We start from the raw sequence: 11,344 nt of genomic DNA, 5'->3' as shown, positions 1-11,344 counted from the left end.
CTGAACAGGACAGTTTAAAAGAGAAAGAAGATAAAAACTAAACAACAAAAAAACAAAAAAACGCGTTTCACTTTAGAACCATGGAGAGCTCCACCCTCCTCCCAACTCGCCAGTCGTCATGGACAACGCCCCGGAAGTCGCCTGCTGCTCAGCGACTTTTTTTTTTCCATTTTATTTTTACATTCTTCACTGAAAACATAAAACATGAAATAACCAATATGACTCAAATATTGTGTGATGTTGTATACATGATGATTTATTATTATTATTATTATTATTTTTAATGAAATCACAGACTCGAGGTCCTCTTTTGTGATTGGCTGATTCCCCTGTCAGGAGAGCTCACGCCGGCCGGTTGTTACGCACCGTTAGCACATTGTTTTGAGCAGTCACTTGAGCGTGACGAGGGCTCAGTGGTAATTTCAAGGACATCGACCTATCTCGACGTCACGGTCCTTCTGTTTCCCATTCATAACGCGGCTCGAACACGGAATATGTCGAAGTAACATGCAAAGGGGGCGCCTGTCCCTTTAAGCGTTATGTAGCCGGGCTGGTCAATGGAGGGCGAGCGACCGTACGCGTTCCTGCCTGAGCTCCGGCTGCCATCCCCATCATGGCCTCCGCACCGACACCGCCGACTCCGCCGCAACCGAGGATGAAGCGACCAGCCAGCGGCCCTTGCCTTCCCGACGCGGAGACGGACGCGAAGCCGAAGCAGAGGCACCGGTAGAGGCGAGCCGCGCCGGGGAGAGCCGCCTCACACAGCCGATGCCACCCCGGTCTCCCCCGTGCCTTGTACGGCTACAAGATAAAGGAGGGTGCGAACCCGGGCGGTGGCATAAACATGTCAACAAACAGGGATTATTCTGTTAATCTATCGGTGCAGCAAGTGCTGAGTCTTTGGGTGCAAGGGACGACGTTGCAGCACTTCACAGGTATGCATCGGTGCCGTCCGTTATTCGCCCGCGAGTGTCATTCAAATCGGAATAAAAGCGCCGTAACGGGATATTTGACTGACACACGTGCTGACTGACACACTACCACGCATCACGACCATCGGGGAATGAATGACGCCTCAAGCCAGGCAGCGCACGCACGACGTGACAAATGATGAATTGATCTATTCGCGACGTGGGTGCACCGTTCTCCGAGGTGAATGATGTGGAGCTCCCCTTTGTGTCGCCTTCCGTGAGCGAGGACGATTTTAAAATCGCTGCCTTTCTCAATGTCATTTTCGGTGGGCAATGCGTTTGTTGCGCTTGAGCATACATTCTGGCGTGCTACTATCAAATCAACACAGTCGTTTTCTTCCCCTTGAACTGCCAGGTAAAGTTTCAAACATTAAAAGTCACGATCGTCTGGGTTAAAACATGGCCCAGTAATATTTGTACAGTCAGTATCAAGTAAACTGGGAAATGGTGGACGTACTGTATTTGAATAGAAAGTGTGAGAATTAGTAATTCCCGTGAACAAAACAGGTTTCACCAAAATGAATAAATTAGAAGTAATTGATGGGTCTAGATAGAATGTTTCCTCATTAAATTATCGGCAATTTCAACTTGTTTCAGCATTTATGGAGACTTAACAGTCTAGGTTTTGACAGGTAAAATAAAATCTTAAATGTGTGTAATTATTAAGAATGTACTTTACATAATGATCCATCCATCAATTTTCTATAGCGCTAGTCGTTGGCTGAGCTGCAGCCTAGCCCAGCTGACGTCGGGTGTACAACAAGGGCTGTCGGACAATTTTTTTTTTCGCGGGCCACATCATAGTTTTGGTTTCCCTCTGAGGGACTTTGAAACAAATTGATGGATAACTCGTCAACACGTGATTTGCACATAAAATGCTCCCCCGGGCCTCGAGTTTGACACCTGTGGTGGACACCCTCATCACCAGCCAATCACAGTTCGGATATAGACAAACAACTATTCACGCTCACATTCGCACCTATGGACATTTTGGAGTCTTCAAGAAACAAACATAAATGTTTGTGGAATGTGGGAGGAAGCATAGCACATATAATGTCATATTTGTGCTCACATGCTAACCCACTGCCATTAATTACTACTACCTTAGATAGGTGAATGAATGTTCAAGTCGGGCAGTGGGCTACATGAGAAATGCCATTGCCGGCCAATTTATCTTTTTGTGAGGTGGGTGCGCCCTTCTGTGAGCTAAATGACGTGTATTCCCCTTTGTTTAACATATCATTAGCAAGAATTATTTAAAAATGGATGCCTTTTCATGCCCAATCCAAATTTGTCACAGTACAGCACCAAACAAAAATGGCACCAAAAGTGGATACACATGATAATTGCCATCGACTGGAAGAACATTTAATTGCCTGTCACTATATATTGCTGGCATAGATAGACAAACAAAAAGCCATTATTTGTAGTAAATAAATACATTTTGGCCCAATTAACACATTCACCGCCATTGACGGCTTTAGATGTCAAATATCCATGTTAACTTGGAAGGCTGGCGGTGAATGAGTTAAGTGAAATTTGATAATTTGTCGCGCTCAGCTGATTATCTCTCACAACACACTAAGTCTATACAGTCTAAGTCTACAGTATGAAATAAACTTGGAAATGGTATATGTAAAATATTATTGAATAAATAGTGTGTGCATTTCAGTTGCCGTGTACAAACATGTTGCAGCAAATTATTGTATGCTGTACAAACAATTATCTAGTCAAATGGTTTGAATGTGCTAGATGACTATGTATGTAGGAAATGAGGATTTCTCTGTCATAAATTCCTTGAACCGCTCTGTGCAGAAAATTAAAAGAACGGACATGTAGTCATTTCCGATTGCAACACTTTTGCGGTGCTTGCTTTGCATCCTGTGTGTTGAGCAATGTCGGGGATGAGCCAAAAAGAGGTTGTTGATGATGCTGAGTCAGCAGGAAGCTTGGGCGCATGTAGAGCTGCGTGAAAGTGGAGGCAGAGGTGCGACACTGCGTATAGATCGGTGATGAGAAGGCTGTAGGATACTGCCACCTGATCCCACCCATACCCGCCCAACCAGGTGAAAAATGACCTATTGAGACATGAAATGGGGTCATAGTGAGAATGTGTGTGCAAGAGAAAGGCAGCAATATACACTCACTGGTACACCTGCACAATGTAATGAGATCCAATACAAGAGATCTATTAAGATCAAAACGCTGCTTTGGATGTCTTCTACTGGATGTCAATAGATGGATTTGTGTTTTATATATATATATATATATATAGTATTTTTACTTTTTGTACATGTTTAGGTACACACCTGGTGTGTCTCACCCAATACAGTTAAACTGGATTTTGCTTGGACAATAAATTTAAAGCAGTTAGTGATTCATAATGCTGTCCCTGACATTAGTCAACAGCGTATATTAGATGAAACACAATTGCCCTATCAGAGCCATAACAGCGGATCTGACATTGACTTTATCTTTACCTTTTTTTAAATCTTACAGAACCCAGTGAACTGTGTGCGCTTTTGTAGAGCAACACGGCATACTGCAATCAGATCATTAGATGTGTGACAATGTCTGGCGTAACGGATCACATACTTGTCAGATGCTTTCTTTAAACACCAACTTTCACGTTTAAAGACTTTTGTGAACAACTTGACCTCTTTTACAAGACAAAAAATATCATCCCAGCCTTTTCTGTTTCTCATGACAGATGACGGAGGCTCTTTCAAACTGTACTGCAGCCTGTGGTGGCAGATTAGTATAAAATAAATTCATGCTTTGAATGCATCTCGTTTTTGTTGTATCACGCCACCATTTTTCTGAGGATGAATCTTGATCATCATCGCTACAAACCTCCCAACAAAAACAGATTTTGCAGCCATTTGGTTCTCAATGGGTGTTGCGTTCAAACCTCACACATCCATGGCTGGTCTTGGGGAGAGGCCAATGCCAGTTGAGATGATTGTAGTACTGGCATCCTTGTGGTTGTACTCGCTCTCAAAAAGAGCTGCGTGTAAATCCAGCCACTTTTAATTGGACGACAGATGCTCTGCCTGTGCAACCAGATCTAGTTGAAGGATCCCAATGGACCATGACTGAATGTCTCTGTCTATACTTCCCGTAACCACCTTTATGATTTGTATTTGTACTCTCCGTCCCGTCTCGGACTTTGCCCTCTTCCCTGGCTGAGTGGATGGCTTTGACGAGACAGCTGCAACGACAGCTCAAACAGCGTGTGCTTTCACCCGGGACAAAGAGCCACTGTGCATCTGTGCAGACACATCTCTCTCTGCTTTGCCTGCCCACTTATTGCCAGATCAATAAATAAATGCAGCCATTCAGACGACTAGAACAGTTAGGTTAAAAGGATATGCAAAAATTACCCTTTTGGGTTTGAACTCTGGAACCCTAATTTGTACTGTTCATAATGCCTCTAAATATAAATACACTACACTCAATATGATCCCTCAAGGGGAAACGCAGCTCGTAATCTGCTGTATGTTTGTGTTGCAAACCACATAGTGAACCAGCTCGCACACATGCAGGCATGCTAGGAGAGATGCAAGAGTGAAGGGGGTTGCTTCACCTCTTTAGCTTGGGGGTGGAGGGGACAGTGCCTGTGCTGACGGAGGTGAGGCAAAATTTAACTCACTATAATGCATGTTCACGAGCCGGCACGCTGCACGACTGGTTAGCACTTCTGCCTCACAGTTCTGGGGACCGGGGTTCAAATCCCAGCCCCGCCTGTGTGGAGTTTGCATGTTCTCCCCGTGCCTGCGTGGGTTTTCTCCGGGCACTCCGGTTTCCTCCAACATCCCCAAAACATGCATGGTAGGTTGATTGAAGAGTCTAAATTGCCTGTAGGTGTGAAAGTGAGTGCGAATGGTTGTTTGTTTCTGTGTGCCCTGCGATTGGCTGGTGACCGGTTCAGGGTGTACCCCGCCCCCTGCCCGAAGATAGCTGGGATATGCTCCAGCAGCCAGCGACCCTAGCGAGGATAAGCGGTAAAGAAAATGGATGGATGGATGAACATGTTCACGAGCTTTCACTCATTTCATTCTTTTCATTACTTGGTCACTCAATTTGTCAACGGGGGGTTCCATGCCGCCCACCCAGAATGGCGCCCTGTGCGGTCGCACACTTCGCACATGCCAATTTCCACCACTGATTAAAACACTTCTCGGCTATTTATGGTCTAGATGTGTTTTTTAATAAAATAACAGAGAAAAGAGAGAGAAGCCAACAATTCCTAACCTGTACTCCTGTGGTTGGTTTGTACACTAGAAGTGAAAGGCGTACAATCTAGTTCATTGCATGTCACTTGTAACCACAAAACATATAAGGCCAAAATCGTGGCCCCCTATATCTTTTAATCACTGTAGTGTTTAGATGCCTGTGAGACAAATTTACATTGGAAGAAATTTGGTGGGTTTTGAACTAAAACAATAACAAAGTTCATTGCAAATATTGTAATACCATTTACCATGTATGACGCAGACTGAATGAATCCCGGGTTTAGCATGATCAACTTGCATTATTGTGGACAAACTCTAATTTCTTAACAAGAATTAGGAGGCCGGAGTTGCTGGTTTCTGCTAGTAGTGTTTTGTGTTTTGTCTGCCTCCCTGTCAGAGATGTGGTACTGGGTGTTCCTGTGGTGTCTCTTCTCCTCACTCTTCGTCCACGGGGCGGTGGGGCTGCTCATGTTTGTCATGCTGCAACGCCACAAGCGGGGTCGTCTCATCACCGTCGTGCTGGTCAGCGTGGGTTTCCTAGCTTCCCTCTCTGGAGGCGTCATCACCAGTAAGTTTTGTTGTTCCCTGCATTTTCTTTCTGTGCTTGTTCATCTCTTTTTTTAATATGAGCTCAGCAGTGTGCAGCATCAATTCACCCTTGGGATGACAGTTTAGGGTATTTACCTGCTTACGTCAGGCACAAGTGGAGCTGACAGGAGCAGAGGCAGCTGCTGGTGATAGAAGTCCAGTTTTAAGGACAGCTAAAGCGGTTTTGGTGATTTTTACTCCTTCTTTATACCCAAGAAACCATGAAGTCATAAAATAAGCCTCAATTCTTAAATTCATGTGAGCGTGGTGATGTGGAGTTTGATCGATAATGTCACCACCAACGTACTCATGAATCAACAGTTTAGAATGAATAAACACACTGCAGTGTGTCTGACAGAGGTAAATTTAATAGAGCGTAGTTGTTACCAATCGAATCACTCTCCCTCACCGATTCGAGCTTGGCCCCTAAAATAGACAAGACAATATATTATTAATGTATAGCAATAAGGAAGCGCTGACTATTGACTGTCTGCACCCACACTTATGTGCGCATACAGTCGACAGAACGTCAGTCAAATAGAAAAGGCGACCAAAGTAGAGATAAAGCCTACTAAAACTGCTGACCTGTATTTGGGTGCTTTAAAAGGTGGCAAGTGTGTACTGACTTCCATCTAAAATGAGTTTGAAGATGACCGGTTAATTCTGAGTACAGCCACATCCTCACTTATAAGAGTATGTGCACACTTGTCCCTCGATTGCTTGGAAGACACAATTATCTGTAGATTTCACACAATTGTAAGAATTCGCAGCAATTAATTGACTATTTCATTATTACTGACATTCTTCATGGAGACAAATATCGTAAAGTTGAACTGGAAGCTAATTCTGATCACCATTGTGCCCCATTCTGTTTAATTGGTGTGTGTGTGTGTGTGTGTTCATGCTTGTGGGGCCTTTTCTTTCCGTCAGGCGCAGCAATAGCGGGCGTGTACCGCGTGGCAGGGAAGGACATGGCACCGCTGGAGGCTCTGCTTCTTGGTGTGGGCCAAACCAGCCTCTCCGTCGTCATATCCTTCTCACGCATCCTGGCCACACTATGAAATGAAGGTAATCCTTGAAGGACACAGACTGGATGAATGGCATTCAATCAGAGATTTTGAACGGCACTCAAATTGGCCTCTGGACCTTTGGGACTGGGTCCAAAAGTCTTAGTTCTGTTACTGCCACAGTTGCGAGAGCAGCACCTTCTTTGCAGATTCAGAGGGAACTCAATTCCGCGCAAGCTGCGCCGGGCAAACTCACCGCCATCCTCAGCTTCTGGACTGAAAGCCATGTTGGGGGTGTTTCCAGAGGTAACTCTGTGCCAACAGTATTCTCTGGGATGTCCAGCATGCCTTTTGTGGACACTGACCCTCGAAGGGTATTCCTAATTAGGGAATCATGGGACATTTTTAAAGCATAAAACTACTGTGGGATCCTTTTTTTAGACTCCACTTGAGAACAAACGCTGAGCACTGATTACCCTACAGTTTTTATCAACTATACAATATTAATAATCACACCGGGGTTTTATGCCACAGCGCACAGATTCTCATTCTTTTCCATACACAGCTTCAATGCTGGATTATCCAATTTCAGCTCACAGGAGTGTAAGCGAAGTGAATTCAGCAAACATGAAACAAGTATCAGTGCCAAAAACTGCTTGGGAGTAAAAATTGGCTGAAAGTAATCCTAATTTACTTTCATGAAAATGGGAGCATTGCTACAACTGTTTGCTCTTCACTTTAAAGCCCACATTACTGTGGATTTATTGCTTTTGATTGATTGATTGATTTATTACTACAATGTCAACCTTTGAATAAAACAATGAACTGGCTGCCTGAGCTCTTGGTAGGGATGTCCCGATCCGATCCGATCACGTGATCGAAAATCGAGGTCGATCACGTGATTTCAGCTGATTGAGATCAGGTAAAAAAATAAAAAATAAAAAAAAAAGAACAATTCACTTTCTGCCATTTTAAATGTCACAAAGTGACAAAATAATCAAGGTGCAAAGATCTTGCCAAATGGAACAGTAATAGCTTCATTTTATATTACACCAACCAAGTGTGAATTATTTTGTGACAAGCAAGCTTGTGCAGCTTTGTAGCTGCGTGGACCGTCGTTATAACCTTAAGACACACGCTGAACTAAAAAAATAATGTAAATTGTTAACCATGCGCTCAGAGCAATCTCCCATACTATGTTAAAGCTTCTATGATGCCATTCCACTGATTTGGTGCTATTTGCATCCCAGGAAACAAAATGTAGAAATGCCCCATGAAAATATTATTAAGCATCCTGCACACTCATCTGTAATTTGCTTAGTGTTAACATTCTATTAGCATAAATGTCATCTGGCTATATTTCATGTATTTGCTAATATTATGTTAAAAACCCTCTCCTGTTTATAAAAAAAAATAAAAATTCATATTTCAGTTGCCTGAGTTGGACCAATACAAATTTTGAGTAGTTCAATATTTGTACAGTGTGCATGTTTGTGAATGGCCCATATAATATATTTATGTTCTTGGTGTGTGTGTGTGTGTGTGTGTATATATACACACACACACACACACACACACATATATATTTATATATATATATATATTTGTGTGTATATGTATACATAACTATATACATACACATATGTACGTATATTGAGAAAATCTGGATACATGCTCTTTAGTGCATTGTCAAGGTATCGGATCGGGAGTTGGTATTGGCAGATGCTTAAAATCAAAAAAACTGACTCGGGTGCAAAAAAAATGTGCTTGGGACATCCCTAGCTCTTGGTCATACAAATGGGCTCAATTAACTATTCATGTCCTACAAAAATGGAAACATCTTGAGTTGGAACGTTGGAAACTCTCCATGGGAATAAACCAGCAATTTACAAATTTGAAGGTTGGAGTTTAACAGTAAATTTAAATATAGTTGGGGTAAATACTGCATATTTTAGCATCATCCTGACTAAAACGATCAGATTTCATGCAAATACAGTGGTACCTTGACTTACAAGTGCTCCAACTTAAAATGTTTTCAAGTTATGGGTCCTGGTTTGATCGATTTTTGGAAAAGAAAGGTATCAAATTTGCATGGATATATGCTCATGACAAAACAAGATGTTTATATTTATGCTCGAATGTGGTACCTTCCCATTAAATTACCAGTTAATTCCCATGGAACTTTTAAAAAATTCCCAAGCTTAGATTGCCATGGAAGTTTAATAGACATTTTCTCCCCCTTTTCAACCCTAAATACATCATTATTTTTTTGTATTTAAAAAACCCATGTCCCTTAAGTTCGAAAGGTTTCATTTTGTCAAGTCTGAATAAGCTAGCGCTTCATAATTAACTCCAGACCAGTAGGTGGCAACGTGGTCCCACAACACTGTCAAAGAAGCATGCTAATTCCTTAGCATTAGTGGAAGTGGGAAAAAAATTACAAACTAATTTCAAAGCAGGTTCATGGCCACTTGCTGCTGCTTCTTGACAGCAAAAGTTTTTTCAAGGTAAGATGAATTAACGCGAGCTTGTTCAGGTGCTTACAAGTGGAGTCTTTAGCTTTGCATTTTGCACTGAGTTTACGCTTACTTTGTTTTAGCGTGGAATGGTGCAACTCTGGCGTGACTCATTACACCAAAATGAGTGATTACATTCTTTTTAATATATTTTTTTTTTGTCTGACACGCTTGTAGTAATGATAATTGTTTCCGTGAAGTTGGCGATACACCAGTTTGCATCAGTGGTTTAAAAAAAAAAAAATGGAAAAAACATGGTAACTGGTTTCTTAATTTAATGCTGGCCGAAAATTAAAACAACACATGGCACCAAACCCAAAAGTAAGAAGTAGATGGGTAATTATGCCAAAGTATCACTAATATACTAGCTTTATTTGTCTTATCTCAGTGTAGTGAATTTTTTTGAATGCATTGCTGCTTCCAGATTGGTGGTTAAAGGTCATGGCTGCTATGAACGAGTGTTTTTGAGGTTTTCTTTTTTGTGCCTTTCTCAAGGTAAACACCACCTTTTAGAGGAGTTATGTAACTGACATGGCTCACCTTCACTAGCAGTTTAGTCCACAAGAGGGCATCGTTGTACTGAATTAAAAGCTGTGAAGTATGGTGACGACAAATGAGACATTTACTCCTTAATTGTGTTAGCCACGATGTTCATCTCTATAACTAGAATTGGAAAGCCGACCTAAACCCACCATTTTAATCCACATAACAATGCCCTTTCTGTCTTAATGTTTTCCCTCTTTTTCAGTTACCAATGTTGAGTTGCTAGTGACTCACCTGCTGTGTTGGAATTGAATTTTGAATTTATTTATTTTTGGTGCAAATTTCCTCATGTATGTGTGATTTTAAAGTTGCTGCTGCAGTGTGTGTGATTTCTACCAACAGCAGTAAATTCATGTGCTGTGCTTTTATCTTATTAACATTTTTAAAGCAGTATTTCCCAACTTTTATTGAGTCAAGGTACATATTGTAGAAAAATGTCACTGCACACAATCAAACATATATGTCACAATAACTATAAGTATACTGAAATAATGATGATCTCGTCTAAATGTATTTATTTTTACAAATATACTGACTGGGCCTGTTTAGTAGTGCACAAACTTCTTATTTTGTTGTATCAATGGCAACAGATGGACACACAGTAATTATACCTTCTGCCAACTCGTGGAAGAGCATTTACTTGTTCTGCCTGTCACTATATGTCGCTGGCATAGACTAAGGAACAAAGATACATGATCAGAGCACAGTTGTTGGGAATCACTGCACAAAAGCAAATGTGAATCTACTTTTTACTTTTCTGCTAAATCTTCTGCTCTTTTGAGATGCAGTAGGAGTTGCGTGTCTGTGTTTACTGCAATATCTAAGGAAACACCCAGCAACAATAAATCCTCTCCAGACATTGAGCATGCCGTTGCAGTGTTGCAAGATGCCCAGCTGTTATTATTCCCCATCTCGGTGAAAAAAATGCCCCCTCACTCTGTCACCCAAATGCCACATTCGCCTGTTACACTGAGATGAGAACCCCTTTTTACCCGCTGTGATTGCATGTGCGGTGTGCTAACGGGTGAATGGACTACGGACAATCTTAACGAGAGACGATGTTGTCCAAAACCCAATGTGGCACTTGTAGATAATGTATAATATGTTTTTTTTTTTTTAAATTTTATACCAGCCAAACAGCTGATATTTATAACAATGGCTTATTGCTGAAAAAAATTGTTCCTTGTAAATATCAGCTGTCAGTTGAAATAAAAATCTTTTTAGAATACAAAATTAGATGTAGTGGTGTTTCCTTTCCATATGCAACTATTCACACTCTCAGGTAATTTGTTATTACTACAGTGATGTCTTGAAATACAATCTCTACACAGGTCTGAGCTTAGATTGGAACCCAAACTCTCAGAACAGTGAAGATGACCTGCTAAACCACAATTCCACCGTGCATTCCTCCCATCCTACTATAGTTGTGAAGTTTAATTTCACTGTGTCTTTAACGTACAGTCAGAAGCAATCACGAGCTAACA

The 11,344-nt window shown here is 41.6% G+C and overlaps 1 protein-coding gene across 1 annotated transcript; it reads left to right on the top strand.

Moving 5' to 3' along the window:
* The first annotated feature begins 358 nt into the window (after nt 1–358).
* Nucleotides 359–10,261, top strand: tmem170b (transmembrane protein 170B). The gene is made up of 3 exons (XM_061760471.1): nt 359–935; nt 5,604–5,774; nt 6,725–10,261. The coding sequence occupies exons 1-3, from the start codon at nt 845–847 to the stop codon at nt 6,853–6,855; spliced, it is 393 nt and encodes a 130-aa protein (XP_061616455.1). The 5' UTR covers nt 359–844; the 3' UTR covers nt 6,856–10,261.
* Nucleotides 10,262–11,344: the final 1,083 nt, after the last annotated feature.

The sequence above is a fragment of the Phyllopteryx taeniolatus genome, chromosome 21 (genome assembly GCF_024500385.1).
Source record: "Phyllopteryx taeniolatus isolate TA_2022b chromosome 21, UOR_Ptae_1.2, whole genome shotgun sequence".
Lineage (NCBI taxonomy): Eukaryota > Metazoa > Chordata > Actinopteri > Syngnathiformes > Syngnathidae > Phyllopteryx > Phyllopteryx taeniolatus.
The sequence above is the reverse complement of the archived record's forward strand: the minus strand, read 5'-3'. Positions and strand labels throughout refer to the sequence as shown.